Source organism: Brassica napus, chromosome A2 (assembly GCF_020379485.1).
Source record: "Brassica napus cultivar Da-Ae chromosome A2, Da-Ae, whole genome shotgun sequence".
NCBI lineage: Eukaryota > Viridiplantae > Streptophyta > Magnoliopsida > Brassicales > Brassicaceae > Brassica > Brassica napus.
The window spans coordinates 25,941,971-25,959,760 of NC_063435.1; the positions used below are offsets into that span (position 1 = coordinate 25,941,971).

At 35.8% G+C, this 17,790-nt stretch overlaps 4 protein-coding genes across 4 annotated transcripts; 2 read left to right on the forward strand and 2 right to left on the reverse strand.

Annotated features, from left to right (window-relative positions):
* Window positions 1-2,067: 2,067 nt before the first annotated feature.
* On the forward strand, window positions 2,068-4,972 carry LOC106399754 (COBRA-like protein 2). The gene is made up of 6 exons (XM_013840211.3): window positions 2,068-2,228; window positions 2,582-2,661; window positions 2,805-3,261; window positions 3,348-3,504; window positions 3,575-3,843; window positions 4,525-4,972. The coding sequence occupies exons 1-6, from the start codon at window positions 2,156-2,158 to the stop codon at window positions 4,806-4,808; spliced, it is 1,320 nt and encodes a 439-aa protein (XP_013695665.2). The 5' UTR covers window positions 2,068-2,155; the 3' UTR covers window positions 4,809-4,972.
* A 3,909-nt stretch (window positions 4,973-8,881) lies between these two features.
* LOC106407386 (BAHD acyltransferase At3g29680-like) lies at window positions 8,882-10,670 on the forward strand. Its single transcript, XM_013848241.3, has one exon. The coding sequence runs from the start codon at window positions 9,113-9,115 to the stop codon at window positions 10,538-10,540; it is 1,428 nt and encodes a 475-aa protein (XP_013703695.2). The 5' UTR covers window positions 8,882-9,112; the 3' UTR covers window positions 10,541-10,670.
* A 3,750-nt stretch (window positions 10,671-14,420) lies between these two features.
* LOC125575240 (protein ANTAGONIST OF LIKE HETEROCHROMATIN PROTEIN 1-like) lies at window positions 14,421-15,662 on the reverse strand. The gene is made up of 2 exons (XM_048753413.1): window positions 14,576-15,662; window positions 14,421-14,533 (listed from the first exon to the last, which is right to left on the reverse strand). Exons 1-2 carry the CDS (start codon window positions 15,660-15,662, stop codon window positions 14,421-14,423), a joined length of 1,200 nt encoding a protein of 399 aa, XP_048609370.1.
* A 132-nt stretch (window positions 15,663-15,794) lies between these two features.
* LOC125580568 lies at window positions 15,795-17,216 on the reverse strand. The gene is made up of 3 exons (XM_048745196.1): window positions 17,177-17,216; window positions 16,678-16,974; window positions 15,795-16,568 (listed from the first exon to the last, which is right to left on the reverse strand). The coding sequence occupies exons 1-3, from the start codon at window positions 17,192-17,194 to the stop codon at window positions 15,990-15,992; spliced, it is 894 nt and encodes a 297-aa protein (XP_048601153.1). The 5' UTR covers window positions 17,195-17,216; the 3' UTR covers window positions 15,795-15,989.
* Between the last annotated feature and the right edge of the window lie 574 nt (window positions 17,217-17,790).

The following is a 17,790-nucleotide window of genomic DNA, read 5'->3' on the forward strand; positions in this document are numbered from 1 at the left end:
CGGGTAATTTTTGATAACCGAATCCAATCCAAAACCCGATTTTTTGGGTAATTACCGGTTCGGATCTTCGGATCCGGGAAATATGTCCATGCCTAATTAGAACATTAACGCTTCTCTAGAATAATTGGATCCACAACGAGAGTTGGCATCTGATATTTCAGGCATCTGATAGTAATTGCATGCGAGAGCTAGATAACTTATGAATTCGAGTTCTAGGACTTATCTTAATAAAAGCCTTGGAAACTGTTCATCCGAGTTATGATTACATGTTTTATATTCTTAGATCTAATGCTTATCTATCTATTTTACAATCTATTATTTACTGCTTTGTTTTATTGCTTTCTACTTTATTGCTTAGCTTAATTTAAAACTATAAGTTTATTGTCTGACCTCCAATTCATACGGATTCGATCCTTAAACATTACGATGAACCAATTATTTGATAAAGTAGTTTAAAGGTTAATTTGATCATATCAATATTGAAAACATAAGCTAAAAGAACTAGAAGAAACCACGCTGATTTGGTGGGTGACGAAGGTGGCTCGGAGAGTCCCTAAGGGATTCGGGCTCGAAACCTCACATTCATATTACTAATTCTTGTGGTTAGGCGACAAGAGTATCTAATTTCTCCTGCGAGCAACTAGATCTGTCTGGAGCCGGCATCGATGAACATGAAGATTAGTTGTTAGGTCTCGACCGCTGGATATCCTAGATCAACAAAAAAAAATAACTAGAAGAAGATAGTTTCAAAAAAGAAAAATTAAAATTAAAGAAGATAACAATGTTGAAATTGTTTTCTTATTTCATAAAGGACTTTAGCTTACAAAGGTTTTCTCAATCAAAAAAATTAAGAGAGGATAGCTGATGATGGCATCGGATGCAAGATCATCGGTTAAGTTTTTGAGGTAAAACTAATCGCTAATTCAGTCTCTGGTCGCAGAACCTGTACCACAAAAACGAGAAAATGATAACCTCAGCTTACATGTAGGGAGGTTGTTACTTGTTACTAATTTACATTTTTGTTGTGGGTTTTGTGGGGCGAGGCGACAAAAAATCAGTTACCTGGGCTTGGTTCAATTTTAAAACCGAAGCCCATATGATTACTTGAATAATTTTCAAGGTTTTGTAACTGATAGTAACGGTCGATATAGTAAAAAAATATTATCAGAAAGCAGAAAAAGAACACAACCTGACGAAAAAGTAACGCGGCTTGTTGACGAGGCAGCAATAACGATTGGCGGTGATGCTTTTCTCCGTGACAGACGAATGATAGATATTGAGGTTTTAGATTCTGATGGACCCAACCAAACGAATAGACAAATATGCGGTCGCTTTCTTGAAACAACTGTACTTTGCAAATAGCCTAGCTATAGGATAAAGAGACTGAATAAAATATATTTCAGTTGAATAGTTAATTTTTTCGCTTAATATTATTCGATTTATTTGGCTGGCTGAAGATTTACGCTTTGTTTAACAAATTTATTAAGTTGACAAAAAATCATTATAGTTTGGGATTTAGGCTTTGTTTAACAAGTTTAAAAAATTACTTAGCATTTGTATATCTTTTTCTCACTTTCTGAACACTTATAACAAAAAAAATTAGTACCATCGGAGAAAACAAACCTTCGCACATGATAATATTTATTTCTTTTGCAGATCACTAATGGAAATTCTAACGGAATGTAATGTTGCAACAAGTAGATTTTTTCTTATGACTGATGTATCATACATCATCAATGATTTAGGCGTGTACCTATGGCCTACTCTTAACCTAATTTCATTTTCCTACTCTAGCTTAATCTCATATAAGAAATACATCTTTAGCAACAACACGCCAGTACCCAAGATAGGCGTGATGTATATAAAATAGTGAATGCTTCTTCAAAGTATTTACAATAGTAGTAATGCAACTCTTGTGAAAGTTTTTAAATTATTAAGCTTTTTGGTCAAGGTTTATAATTATTATCTATTAATATATGGAAAGTTTAAGCAAGTAAAAGACCGATTAAAACTAGGAAGTTTTGTTTTTTAGTGCTCCCAAGTCTTAAAGTTAACTAAAGCCAGCTCTGTCTCTCTTTCATTCTCCCTTTTACATCTTCGAGAAGTTTTCTTCTGAGATCAAGAAACGGTTGATCAAAGACCAGAAATCACAAAAATGAAAATTCTCCTCTCTAAGTTCTCAGTTTTGTTTCTATTTCTCCTTTCTTGGACCAGCTTCACCACAACAGGTCTGCTCAATTCTCTGATAAAAGTTTTTTTTCTTTTTGTTTTATAAAGTTTTGGCTCCTTTGCATTCTGTAATAATTACTGTTGGTTCTAAGAAATCCATTGAAATCGATTAGAAAAGGTGAAAAGTAAAGAAACACTGATAGGAATTTACATTTGAAACATCCATCTCAATGCCAAGATGATGGTGGTGGTGATCAACTTGTTGAATGCATAAGCTTTGATATGATATATTATTTCACTAACCAGTTTTTTTTTTTGGTAAAATCATTAACCAATTGTTAGAAACGATTTTTTTGGTTTATTTCTGGTTTTGGCTTATGAGCTCACCAATTTGATATTATCTCTTACACAGAAGCTTATGATGCACTTGATCCAACTGGAAACATTACCATAAAATGGGATATCCTGAGCTGGACTCCTGATGGCTATGTGGTAAGAAATCTTTAACATTTTACTCCTCAAATCACAGTTTTTTAAATGCCACTTGTTATATAACCAAAATCTTGTCAAATGTTTCTTCAAAGGAGTTTATGTTTACCACACAAACTGATTCATGACATTTTTTTCCTCGTCAGGCTCGTGTAACAATCTTCAATTATCAACAATACCGTCACATTGAGTCCCCGGGTTGGCAATTGGGATGGACTTGGTTAAAGAAGGAAGTGATATGGAATATGGTTGGTGCACAAGCAACAGAACAAGGAGATTGTTCTAAGTTCAAAGGTGACCCTCCTCATTGCTGCAAGAAAACTCCAACTGTCGTTGACTTGTTACCAGGAACTCCATACAACCACCAGATATCAAACTGTTGTAGAGGCGGTGTGGTTAGTGCGTGGGCACAAGACTCCGCAACCGCTGTTTCTGCTTTTCAGATTAGTGTTGGCCAATCTGGAACAACTAATACAACGGTTAGAGCACCTAGGAACATCACTTTGAAGGCACCAGGACCTGGTTATACTTGTGGCCCCGCGAAAACCGTTGCGCCGACCAAATTCTTTTCTGATGATAAACGAAGAAAGACTCAGGCTATGTGTAAGTTTAGAGGTTTTAAAGTTTCTTTCCAAGTTATGTTTTATTTTCTTGCTTCTAATTTAACATTTTATTGTTGTTATATTTAGTGACATGGAACATGACGTGCACATATTCGCAGTTTCTAGCCAAGAAATCTCCCACTTGTTGTGTCTCACTCTCATCCTTCTACAATGAAACTATCGTACCATGCCCAACTTGTTCGTGTGGTTGTCAAAATAATTCTCAAACTGGTACATGTGTCAAGTAAGTTCATGTTCGCTTAAGGAACTTAATCTTGGGTTTGTTTGTTTTCTTAAATCATTTATTGTAACAGCCAGAAAATAGCTTCGGTAATACAAGCTTCAGGGAAGAACAACCATCAACCGCTATTGCAATGTACGCAGCATATGTGTCCCATCCGAGTTCATTGGCATGTAAAAACTAACTACAAAGAGTACTGGCGAGTGAAGGTTGCAATCACAAACTTTAATTACAATATGAATTACTCGCTGTGGAATATGGTTGCACAGCATCCCAACTTCGACAATGTCACTAAGCTTTTCAGCTTTAACTACAAACCCCTTAGTCCTTACGCTGGCATAAGTAAGCCCAAGCTGCTTTTTATTCCTTTATTCACATTTTTTTCTCTTGTTAGTATGCATAACTCTTGGTAGGCATGGGGTTAGGTACTAAAGGCCGGTTCAACATTTTTATGGATTCTAGGATAAAAAATTAGACTTTGAAATTTTATATCTTTTTTAAGTTAAATAACTTATTTATTTTTCAAATTACATGAATAATATTTTTATAAATTTTTGGTGAAAACTAAACTATATACATATAAAAATATTTTTTAGCTTTTTTCTTATATCATTATTTTTAAAATTTTATTTTTGTATAAAATATGTATATATAAAAAAAAATCGAGACAACTTAATACAGAAACATGGTCTGGCCCCGGTTGGTCGCACCATTTGTCCCACCTATTAGCCAGTCTGTCTAAATTGAAACTATGATTTAAAGCCTGGTTATAACTATTTGCGTGAAACCGTATCAATAAATTCCAGCCAAAATAAGTAATCACATTCATTTTGACTTTTTGGGTACTAAATGATCAGGCGATATATTAGCTCGGATACCCTTTTGTTCCCTATAGTATACTAGTTTTGATCGTAGGCTCGGATACCCTTATGATGCCTATAAACAAAACTAAGGGTGATTAGATTGTGATATGGAGGGTTTTTGTAGGTAATCAATTTCATGTATTTGGATCGTTCATTGCAGATGACACGGCCATTCTATGGGGAATCAAGTTCTACAACGATATGTTGAGCCAAGCCGGTCCACTAGGAAATGTACAGTCAGAAATTCTCTTCCGAAAGAGCCCGTCAAAGTTCACACTCGATAAAGGGTGGGCGTTTCCAAGACGTATTTACTTCAACGGAGATAACTGCGTTATGCCACCTCCAGATTCTTATCCATGGCTCCCTAACGCAACTCCAAAACTTGCAACCTCGCCATTCATCGTACTTCTCATCACTTTCTTTTCTGTTTTGATTCTTATGTAAGGGATTCACGTAGAAATATCGTGATTTTGACCCGGTTCATACCTTACAAGTGTGTTAATGTGAGTGACTATTATGAAGCTATCTCAATTCTATAGGGCTAATTGTATTTGCATGCTAAATGTTATTATGTCTATTGTAAGATTACATATATCAGTGTTGTTGTAGATTTATTTTTCTTTATTATTAATAATTATTTTTTGATTTTTTTTGTCAAATATCTATACTATACTAAAAGGAGGATATAAGCTCCTCTTAGAGTGTCCACGTACGCACAAAAAATCGTCCAATCAGAGAGTCCGAAGTTGCCACGTCATCTCATTTATTTTTTCGTAAAAAATGAAAAACCAATGCAAAGGAAATGATCAAACCCGGGTTAGAATGACATGAATATATGAGAGATACCACTAAGCCATTGAGACTTTCTTGGACACATATACAAGAATCACTAAATATGTAATCACACTCTTATGTACATTTACAATAATATGGATTCAACTTTCAAGACTCCAATACATTGTTTTGTAAAAAAAAAATAAGTAAGTGACTAAGCTAATATATTCTTTGAAAGTGTGAGAACATTGACATATACCACAAAGAAATAGATTTTTGTTTTCGTGACAAAGTTAAGAATTTTGTAAAAGTAAGTTTAACATATAAATTTTCGTACTATACTAAAAGGAGGATATAAGCTCCTCTTAGAGTGTCCACGTAGGCACAAAAAATCGTCCAATCAGAGAGTCCGAAGTTGCCACGTCATCTCATTTATTTTTTCGTAAAAAATGAAAAACCAATGCAAAGGAAATGATCGAACCCGGGTTAGAATGACATGAATATATGAGAGATACCACTAAGCCATTGAGACTTTCTTGGACACATATACAAGAATCACTAAATATGTAATCACACTCTTATGTACATTTACAATAATATGGATTCAACTTTCAAGACTCCAATACATTGTTTTGTAAAAAAAAAATAAGTAAGTGACTAAGCTAATATATTCTTTGAAAGTGTGAGAACATTGACATATACCACAAAGAAATAGATTTTTGTTTTCGTGACAAAGTTAAGAATTTTGTAAAAGTAAGTTTAACATATAAATTTTCGTGACAAATATGAAAAGCATAGATTTTTGTACAATTTTGACAAAACAACTCAAAACATAGTTCTCTAATGTCTTAATAAAATATTATTTAAGGGTGCAATAATTAAATATATCAATTCAATAAATTTTGTAATTTATAAACAAAACAATAACACAACAAATTTTGAAACATTTGTTTAACCTATCGATTTCTTTTCATGAGAATCCAACTAAATAAGATAAAAAAAACAATTAGATTTATTTAATTACCATTTTATTCAATTTTGATTAAATTCAAATTGTAATAATGTATCTTTTTGAAGTTACAAAAAAATAATGTTCTTTCTTTATTACACTAGCATTATATATAGATTTCATATATACAAATAAATATAATATAACAACATAAGCTTGCTTTCCCCGATTCATATGAAAACTTTTTAAGTTATCTACCAAAACAAATTAATTAAATCAATCAAATTGTTAGAATACAACAAATTAAAATATAATTTTATTTTAAATTAAATTATTTAAAAACTGATTTGATGGTAATTTTTATGACATATATATATTATGTGAAAGAAATATAAGCTTAATATGGAAAAAAATCTTAAATACAAAAAACTCTAAAATTAACAAAAAAAACTAATAAAAATTAAACTATGATATCAATTGAAAGCTTCTTAGACAATATTAATAAAATATTTAAGCGATAATAAGACAAATTTGATTTTTTTTCAGCCAAAAGTTTATTATTAATTAGCATTAGTTATTTCAAAATATTTAAGAAATGATGGACTTAAATGATATATGAACTATGAATAGTAGTACTTTGTAAAGCTGACTTAGATAACACATCTGCACATCATTTCCCGTCCTTTTTGATGCCTAAATTCAAATTTTTCAGAGCAGTTATTCCACAAAGAGATCGTATGAGAAATTGTTTTGATATTCATATTTTTTTTCTTGACTGTTAAGAAGATTGATAACTGTAAAAATGTCTCCTTCGAATATTATATGTCTATAATCGAATCTCCACCATGAGACAACTTTGTTTAAAAAGTAAATAATTTCATTTTTTTATATTATATAATAAATATATATTATTTACTGATAATAAAAATATAGTTATTCATCTATCACAAATATCTATGCAAATATGTGAATCAAGTACAACAATCAAACAACATAATGATTTCTGCAAAGAAAATTTAAAATAAATATATTTATGTTATGTAGTCTTATTTTATATTCTTTAAATAATGTAATATAATATTATACATTATTTTTTTAGAATTGAGAAATACATATATATCAGTTAGACAAATTAAACGATAATTAGACAAATTTGATTTTTTTGCTAGCCAAAAGTTTATTATTAATTAGCATCAGTTATTTCAAGATGTTTAAGAAATGATGGACAAAAAAATAGAATGGACATAAATGATATATGAACTATGAATAGTATTTTGTAAAGCTGACTTAGATAACACATCTACACATCCATTTTCAGTCCTTTTGATGCTTAAATTCAATTTCTTCAGAGCAGTTATTCCACAAAGAGATCGTATGAGATTGTTTTGATATTCAGATTTGTTTCTTGACTGTTAAGAAGATTGATAACTGTAAAAATGTCTCATTCGAATATGATATGTCTATAACCAAGTCCCCAACATGAGACAAGTTTGTTTTAAAAGTAAATAATTTTATTTTTCTTATATTATATAATAAATATATATTATTTACTGATAATAAAAATATAGTTATTCATCTATCACAAATAACTATGCAAATATGTGAGTCAAGTAGAACAATCAAACAACATAATGATTTCCACAAAGAAAATTTAAAAAATATATTTATATTATGTAGTCTTATTTTATATTCTTCAAATAATGTAATACAATATTATACATTATTTTTTTAGAATTGAGAAATACATATAAAATCTTATCCGCGCGTAGCGCGGTTAAAAAATCTAGTTATTAGTAACTATTCCCTATGCATGTAATTGACAGCCACACAACAATAAATTTCTTATGTTAGAAATATGAAAATATGGTCGGAAAATATAAAGAATTATATAAATAATGAGATAGGGGTTGTTCCATATTATGAGCGGGGATACTAAATTAAAAGGATAAAAATAAAAATACCGTAAATTAAATTCATATATTAAAATCGAGTCCAAAATTCAATGCAGAAACACTAAAATATTAGTTAACTAGCTACTAGATCAACAATCTTTTATTGTAAAAGCATAAATCTACGTATGTGGACGTTGACATGATTTAATACGTACATAGTTAGACCTAACAAAACTCATTTGCATTAATGCTTTCTATGGTATGATGAGGAAGAAAATAATTAGCATTGAAAGTTAAACCCCCCTAAGTATCGATAGATTTTTAGAAAAAATGGAGAAGTCATTAAGCAAAGATCGCAATAATTGCATCCATAATTTTCCTGACCAATTGATAAAGAAATACAATTATAATACATTGTGTCTAGTTGGTGACAACATTATTGTAAAATATTTTAGAGAAACCATAACTTTCATCAAATAAATTAAACATATATATGACTATGAATAAATTTTAATTTGTGTATATACTTCCAACTTTCAAAATCGTCCAAAGGACTAGTGAAAATGATTAAATATATTCAGTGAATTGTAGGCCATGCATGAGATTATATTTTTTATAAGTTTAGCATAGTATTATAATTTTCATAGTCTAATTTGTTTACATGTATTTAATAACTGCACATTATATATTTAACCAATTTTAAATTTTGGTTTTGATATGTATAAATAAATTGTTCTGTTAAAATAAAAAAAAAAAATATATATATATAATATTATGTAAAACTATTATAGAATATTTCTATTATATGTTAATAATTCACAATTATTTATAATTAAATGTAAATTTAAGGATGCTCACTAAATGCATCAGAATTGGTAATATCTAATTTTAATGTGAGTTCCTTATATTATTTAAAAAACAATAATACTAGAAAAAAGAAGATAGAAAGTGATATTTTCAAATTAAATGAAAACTTTGAAAATTTATAAAAATCCCTATGGAAATAGGGATCCCATGAAAATATCTCACATATCTGTTAATTCAATTATGTTTTAAATAAAAACTTAATTATAAATTAATTTTTTTTAAATATTAATTTTACTTTTTGTTGGAAAAATCTCTTTTGGATTCCCATGGATAAGGATGGAGATGCTATAAAAAGTTTACATTCATCATTGCTGGAAAAAATAATCAAGAAGAGGTTTCATTCATCGGAGATGGTGCTAAATATCATCAAGATCTCCCATGTCAGCCCCTATGCAGATTCATTATATGACCCACTCGTTGTCCCACTCACTTTCTTCGACCTAAAGTGGCTAAAAGATTCTGTACAGCAAGTCGTCTTCTACAAACTCACCGAGTCATCATCATCACGCAAGTTCTTCTACTCCGTGATCATCCCTAAACTCGAGGCATCTCTTTCTCTTGTTCTCGGTCACTTCCTCCCCCTTGCGGGTCACGTCACTTGGAACCCGCAAGATCCTAAGCCTTGCATCGTCGTGTTCCCGCACGACACTGTCACGTTGACAGTGTCTGAGAGCGAGGAAGATTTCAGCAGTGTTTCAGGCAAGGGAAAACGTCTCGCGAGCGAGACACGTGCCCTGGTCACCGAGTTTCCGGCTTCTTGTGACTCGCCGTGTGTCCTTTCTTTACAAGTTACCTTGTTCCCTAACCAAGGGTTCTGTATAGGCATAACAGCAAACCATGCGGTCATGGATGGCAAAACGGTAGTGAATTTTTATAAATCATGGGCTCATATCTGTAAATCACAAACACATGGAAATATATTATTACCTGATGATTTAACTCCCAGTTTAGACCGCACGATCATCAATGTCCCTGCTTATCTTGAAGCCAAGATGTTGGTTCTTCAAGGTGAAAGAACCCTCAAGATCCCTCAAGCTGGAGAGATCGGCCATGACATATTCAGGATCACGCTTGAGTTGACTCTGGAAAACGTAGAGAAACTTAGGGAGCGAGCTAAGAGCGAGTCAACTCGCTCTCATTCTGAGCTTCACTTGTCCACGTTCGTTCTGGCTTACGCCTACATGTGGACTTGCTTGGTGAAGACGCATGGAGGCCAAGGGGAAAGACCGGTTCGTCTCATGTATGCTGCTGACTTTAGGAACCGGTTAGACCCGCCGGTTCATAAGGGATACTTAGGGAACTGTGTGTTCCCCATCGGTTGCTTCGGACACAAAGCTAAGACGTTTTTGGGAGAAGATGGATTTGTCAAAGCCGTCGAGATCCTCGGCGACTCGGTCAAAGGTTTGCGTTTATTAGGGATTGAGCAACTTTGCGAGTTGTACGTGGATGGAAAGAAGAGAGTGAAACCGGGTACACAGCTCGGGACTATTGCAGGTTCAAACCGGTTTGGGCTATATGGTTCGGATTTCGGGTGGGGAAAACCGGTTAATACTGAGTTCGTTTCGATAGACAGGAATGAAGCGTTCTCGATGTCGGAGAGAGATATGTCCGGTGGTGTGCAGGTCGGTTTGTGTTTGAAGAAACATGAGATGCATGTATTTATTTCTTTGTTTAATGATGGATTGGTAAATTAAATATTTTTCTGGCTTTTATGACTTTCTCTTGTTTGAGATCTTGTAATGTAATTTTTTCTTGTAATGTACCTATATATGCAAAGTGTCAAAGCAGAGTAATAAATTCATTGGAATATTCATATTTAGTTAATTAGTTTTTTTTGTGGTGTTTCTCGAAAGGATCCAAAATTGAGTATTACATGCATCATGTGTACATAGCAATTTATCTTTTATCTTTAATACACAAAACAACAAATATCATAAATCTAAATGTTTGTATATGAAATTGAGACGATTGATATTTTTTTCTTGATGAACAGCTAACAGATTGGTAAGTTTATCGTATGATTCTCATCAACAAAGTAGAATCAAATCATTATATTTTGTTCGGGGATTAGTAAAGGAAAACACTGTAGTTTTAATGTAACAAATAAAAGGGCAAAACAATTAGGTGTACTAATTGTTTAGCTCACAAGTAATTCATTTTTAAATCACGAGTGCAGGTTACTCTTCACCCGGACATTTTTATCTAAAAAGTAACACTAAACCAGATCCGTAAGACAAGGAACCATGGGCTAGGACCACACATTAAAATAAACTTTTAGGCCACTGACGAAAATCTTATCTACTGTAATGGCCAGACATGGATAGAGTATGTATATAGTATGACTTTGAACTGTGACTCTTTTTATGACTAAAACATGGTCAGTGTATAGGACTTTGTGTGGTTATGATTGCACAATAATTTTTATCTAGTGTTTTTTTTTTTTGGTAGGAATATGGGAGAGTGACTCCCAATTTATTTAAAAAAGAAACCCAAACTTCAGCTTACAAGACGAGTTTGTCGTGGCCGCAACGGTCCAGCAACATCCTCATGAACTAAAACAGCGACCTCAATCGGTGCCACAACAAAACTATGAAAACCAAACGGAAGAGTAAATGCAAAGTTAGCCAAACCATCAGCTAAGCGGTTTCCTTCCCTATATACATGAACAAATCGGACCAGCCAGTCCCTTGTCAAGAAGCCATGGCACAAGCGTACCAGAAAAGACAGCGGATGAGTGTCCCCAATCCCTATCGTAAGAAACTCCATCACCATCATAGAATCGACCTCTACCTCCAACCTTCTCACCCCTTTCTCCCAAGCAACCACTAAACCATAGTACACACCCCATAACTCCGCTAATGGTGCCGTACAGCTACCTATATTAACCGCAAAACCTCCACACCACTCGCCTTCTCCGTTTCGCAGTGCTCCCCCTGCAGCCGCCGGCCCCGGGTTCCCATGTGATGCCCCGTCCGTGTTCAGTTTCATCCACCCCACACAAGGTGGCTTCCATCCCACCATTATCTCAACCATATGTCTCTCCTTTATGTGAGCATTCTCTGCTCTATTTGCTGTTATAACTCCCTTAGCCAAGTCACGTAAGAACTTGACTCTATCTCTCCACAGTCGGGTATCACCAAATACATTTCCACATCTCCACTTCCATCCCCACCATAGAGTCAAATCGAATATAGTAGCCCACGGAACACCACCACCTGCATTGTTATCACATAGGTTCTTATATAACCATTCCAGTAACGACATTCTGAAGAAAGCCTCCCTTCTCATTCTCGGAACAAATCTCTCCCATATACCTTTTATCGCAGGACAATCACGTAACACATGTATAATAGTCTCAATTCCTCCTCTGCAAACCTGGCATAAGTCAGTCCCACTCAGGTGCCTTCGATGTCTCTCTGCATTTGTCATGATTGCTTGGTTTGCCACTAGCCAGAGGAACATTCGAACTCTCTCAGGTGCTACAACGCGCCACATAGATCGAAAGAAACTCCCCATCTGCGGTCTTGGATTTTCATCTCTTGTAAGCAAGGTGTATGCAGACTTCACCGTAAACTGCCCATTCGGAGTCTGCCCCCATGCCAAACGATCCTTTGCTCCAGTAACAGTATCCACTACTACTGCCATAAGCTCTAGTCTTCTCTCAGCTGTTACAAACGGGGTAATTCTATCGAAATCCCAACCTCCACCTTCCCCCCACATATCTCTAACTGTTATATCTTCATATCCTTCTGGAAGCCCTGCAATCACTTCAGTCATGAGTGGTTGGCCTGCTATCCAACTATCCGTCCAGAACCTGATATTCCTCCCATTACCAGTGATCCAACTATGGCCCACAAGAACCACTTCTCTTATCCCCATTACCACACTTTTCCATGTTGACGAGCTAGAGCTGCTCCCTACCATCCAATATGTGTCATGTATGTCCCCCACCCCGTACTTACTTCGTAAAACGTTGGCCCATAAGCTCTCAGTATCGTGTAACAGACGCCATCCCACTTTAGCTAACAAGGCTTTGTTCATACCTCTCGACACCCTGATCCCCAAACCTCCAGACGCCTTCGGTTTGCATATTTTATCCCAAGAGACTAAGTGTTGTCCACTTCCCCACACGAAGCTCCTCGCTAGGCTATCAAGCTTCTCCAGTATACCCACTGGCATGCTAATCGTACTCATCGTATGCACCGGGATTGATGACAGAACCGACTTTGTCAATGTTACCCTTCCTGCGAGACTTAATGTTTGTTTCTTCCATCCTGCTAGCCGTGAAGCTACTTTCTCCAGTACCTCTCCAAAAGTATCTTTATTAATTCTTTTCTGTAGTATCGGCATCCCCAAGTATTTTCCCAGCTCCTTTGTTGATGCAATACCGCTTTCTCTGCTTATTCTCTCTTCTCTTCCTCTAGAGACATTATTAGAAAAGAAAATCTTTGATTTCTGGAGGCTTACTTTCTGACCAGAGGCTTTACAGAACTTCTCCAACACTTTCCTGATCACTCGAATCTGCGTCACCGATGCCTCTGCAAACATGATTAAATCATCTGCGAAGCAAATGTGAGATAGATGTGGACCACCTCTCGACAATCTTATCGGTTTCCATCTTTTATCCTCCACTGCTTTCTCAATCAGTTGACATAATCTCTCCATGCATAAGACAAACAAGTACGGGGACAGTGGATCACCTTGTCGCAGTCCTCTTGATGGCTTAAACGGCTCAGATTTTTCCCCATTCCACAAAATACACATTAATGGACCAGACACACATTCCATAATCCTCTTGACCCAATTCTCAGACAAACCAGCAGCCCTTAGTGTATCTTCTAGAAAATCCCAACGCAGCCTATCATAGGCTTTCTCCAAATCCAGTTTCAGCAGCATCCAACCCTTGCGGCCTTGCTTCTTTTTCATCGAATGAACAGCTTCCTGAACCACAACAATGTTATCCGCACTCAATCTGCCCGGGATGAAACTAGACTGAGCAGGACCAATCAGTTTAGGCATAGGCCCTGTTCGTTTGGTTGCCGCAGGTTTCGGCGGCAGCGGCAGCGGCAGCGTCAGCGGCAGCGTCAATGAGGACAGTTGTTGTTCGTTTCGCAGACGCTGACGCTGCCGCTGCCGCTGCCGCTGCCGCTGCCGCCGATTATTGTTCGTTTAGAAGACGCAGGAAGTTGAGGTCGACGCTGACGCTGCCGCAGGAAGTAGATTTTTGGGTTGTTCGTTTGATAGACGCTGCGGCTATTTTCATTTTTTCAGATTTATTTTAAAATTTTTGTAAAATTGTATTTAAATAAATCAAGTGTAGTTTAAATATATTTACATCCATTAAAATATTATGTTTACTTGGTAATAATTTTTTGGTCAATTATACAAATGTAAATTATACAAATGTAATAATTTTTTTTCATACATCATAAGCTAAATTAGAAACAAAATAATACTTCAAAATATTTATCATAAACGAAAGCTAAATATTACATCAAGTCTTAATTAAATATCACATTTAAATGACAATCAAAGTTATAAGCAAAAAAAAAATTAAATCATCAACTAAAACATTTAATACGGTAAACGACCTCTACCATATTCATTTGTGATGTTATCACGCAAATCTTCCATCGCTCTATCACCTGTCGGCTCATAAACAATATGTCCACCACCACCACCACCACCTCCACCACCACCATCATCTTCATCATCATCATCATCATCACCTTCTTCTTCATCACCGTCACTAGCAGCTTCTTCTCCTTCTCCATCATCACCATTTTGCCACTGTACAAAATCAAGATCTTCCCGATGTGAATCACGTATGAAGTTGTGTAGCGCCATCGTCGCTGTCACCAACTTAATCCACTTGACCAGACCATACTTTGGATGCTTACGATCCAAAATCCTCCATTTTGCTTTCCATACTCCAAATGTCCTCTCAATCACTGATCGTAGACCTGAATGCTTTCGGTTGAATAACTCTCTTGCACTAACTGGTGGTCCTCCTGTAGCAAACTGACCAAGATGATATCGCATATTACGATGTGGACCAAGATACCCTGTCCTGGTCGGATATCCGGAGTCAACTAAATAATACTTTCCAGCAGGAGGATGTGGAAAAGAAGCCTCGTTTCTCGCACAATGAGTCAAGACCTTGGTATCATGTGCTCTACCAGGTACACCGACATATGCATATATGAACTTCATATCGAAGTTACATATAGCAAGAACATTCATTGTAGGATCTTGCTTTCTGCCTCTGTATGCATCTGCATTCTGACTTGGAGGGCGAACCGGGATATGAGTTCCATCAAGTGCTCCAATACAATCTCTGAACTGAGGCCAATACCGATCATCGTTTCTCAAAACAGGACTCACTCTTGCAAACTCACCTTCTTCTGGTTTTAGTGTATCCTCTGCAAACTTGAGAAGAGCACTCAAGACTTCATCAAGCTTTCTTTGTACTGTATCCAACGATCTTTGATACCTTGCAGCAATATCCCTCTTCGTCTTATCTTGACCAACAGTCTCGAGAAACATCGCAACAGATTCCTCAAGGTAGACATGGTGAGACTCTTCCAATCCATATCGCTGAGCTAGCATCTTGCACAAAGCTTCAAACGTCCTTTGATTCATGCGCAGAATGTCGTAACATTGCTGATCAGATTCGTACATAAGTTGCTGAACATAACGCCATCCTGCTCCTCGATCTGTTCTATGACTCAGTCTCTCAGTAATAGCCACATCAAACAAACCAAGTTCATCATCATAATCACCATCTTCATCTTCCAACAACCATCTTTCAAGCATCTACAAAACCATATTGAATAAATCATCATCAGCCAATGCACAAATTCAAGTAAATAAATGTTCAAGATAGAAAAAAGAAACAAGACATGTGATCTGTTGCTGTTAATAAGAAACCGACCAAGACCAATAAGAAACAATATTTAAACGACTCTTTGAGGTTTAAAGACTCAAGATAACCGATCAGACCTGTTATTAACAAAAAAAAGAGAAGACACAACATTGTTATTACACAAAGCAGTACCAAACTTAAGTTCCTACTCAACAAATCCATACTAGTTTCATAACACAAAGCAGTACCAAACTTAAGTTCCTACTCAACATAAACCTCTACTCATCACGTTTTATCTTGGTCCTAAGCTCCAGAAACTTAGTCTTTGCTTCATCTGTCTTCATCGTTATGAATCCCCTTCGGCTCCCTTCACTATCTATCAGAAGCTCAATCGATGCTTCATATAAAGGCGACCACTCTCTCACTTCAGGGAGAGCATACAACATCTCCAATACGGTCTCAACACTGAATGGTTGTTCACGCTCCATCAATTGTTTTGCTAGCATATTCTTCACTTCAAGCGCAGCTGTCCGTTTTTCACAAGCCTCCACAGCCACATCTTTCTCTTTACGCCTTCGTTTTGCTCTTGAACTTCCAGAATGAGTCTGAGCCGCTGGTTGAGTTTGGCGAGGAGCTTGGCGCTGGGTTTCTGTCTCCAATGCTTGAGTCTCTGCTGCTGGCTGAGAATCAGCTTCATCCTCACCAATATCTCCACCAACTCTCGAATCCAAGCTTGCTTCTCCATGTTGAGCGCTCCAACCTTCTGCTCCAGTAACTACTACACCACCAAATTCTGCTTCAAACATATCCATGTTATCAATTTCTTTGCAGAAAGCTTTTCTAATCCCAGGACACTCCTATATAACAAAAGAGAAAGAGTAAGTCAGTGAGAAACTGAGCTAAGTTCTATTATTTCAACACAAGTACATTCAGCTAAGTTCACAAAAGAGAAAATGAGAAACTGACCCTTTCGCGCTCTTTCCACCAATCATCTGACATGTCGATCCTTCCCATGTCATCATACCCAAGTCCTGTCCTGTTCTGAGTCAGCATCCTAATCCTGATGTATTTCTTTCTACTGCTGTCGTACTTGTTCTTGTAGTCCCTCTTCCAATCAGAAAATCCCTTCTTAAACCTCAGCTCAAACGCATCCATGATGTTCTTTTTCCCTACTTTATTCATTTGCTGACCAACTTTATTTCCTTTTCTTTTCTCTTCCGCATAGAGTTGGAAAAAATACCTAGTTTCCTCAGGTTTCCAATTCTAAAACACACCAAAACAAGACACAGACCCTTAAGCATATGACCTAAAAGACCTAAAGAGAGATCCATACAGCCTAAAGACAGTTCCATACAACCTAAAGACAGTTCCATACATCCTAAAGACAGTTCCATACAACCTAAATATAGTTCCATACAAAAAAGATGCACATTCAAGCATTAAGACTAGTGTGAGAGAAACTTACATCTTTTGACGTCGACATCTTAAAAAGTGAGAGGAACACCGGTAGAGAGTGAGCTTGAGAGAGTCTGAGCTTGAGAGAGTGAGCTTGAGAGGATCTGAGTCCTGCAAAAAAAAATACTCAAAACGATTATACCTTGAGAGAGTGAGAGAGTGTAGTCACAGAACAGAACTAATCAATCAAAAACATCATACCTTGAGAGAGTGAGGGAGACAGACGAAGCTTAGGAGAGATTGAGACACACAGACACAGCTGAAAAAAAAAACAAATACTCAAACGATTAAGAACAGAGATGATTTAGAACAGAGAAAATGTGGAAAAAGTATTTGAAATTGTACCTTCAACAACAAAGTATTTTTCTTCCTCACAACAAGAAGCTCAGACTGCAGAGAGCAAATAACGAGAGATGAAAATCAAGCAAAGACATAGCAAAAACACCAAAACATAAGGGAACTTCATTAGGCATTACAGTGCATCTCTTCGATTGTTTTTAATTTTTTTTATACCAGACTAATTGCAGCAGTAGACAAACTTTAGCTTCAGAGGAGTAAGCAAAATAAGAAAAAAAAAGAGGCCAAGCAAATGACTGATGTCTAAGAGCAAAAGAATTTGTAGAA

What these genes read in the sequence shown, in the direction of transcription:
- LOC106399754 (XM_013840211.3), top strand. Translation starts at nt 2,156, where the DNA reads ATGAAAATTCTCCTCTCTAAGTTCTCAGTTTTGTTTCTATTTCTCCTT. An exon ending in AAGAAAGACTCAGGCTATGT is followed by an intron (nt 3,262 to 3,347) that starts GTAAGTTTAGAG and finishes TGTTATATTTAG; the next exon opens with TGACATGGAACATGACGTGC. An exon ending in TAGTCCTTACGCTGGCATAA is followed by an intron (nt 3,844 to 4,524) that starts GTAAGCCCAAGC and finishes CGTTCATTGCAG; the next exon opens with ATGACACGGCCATTCTATGG.
- LOC106407386 (XM_013848241.3), top strand. Translation starts at nt 9,113, where the DNA reads ATGGATAAGGATGGAGATGCTATAAAAAGTTTACATTCATCATTGCTG.
- LOC125575240 (XM_048753413.1), bottom strand. Translation starts at nt 15,662, where the DNA reads ATGCTTGAAAGATGGTTGTTGGAAGATGAAGATGGTGATTATGATGAT. An exon ending in TGACGGTGATGAAGAAGAAG is followed by an intron (nt 14,534 to 14,575) that starts GTGATGATGATG and finishes GTGGTGGTGGAG; the next exon opens with GTGGTGGTGGTGGTGGTGGA.
- LOC125580568 (XM_048745196.1), bottom strand. An exon ending in GGTGGAAAGAGCGCGAAAGG is followed by an intron (nt 16,569 to 16,677) that starts GTCAGTTTCTCA and finishes TTTGTTATATAG; the next exon opens with GAGTGTCCTGGGATTAGAAA.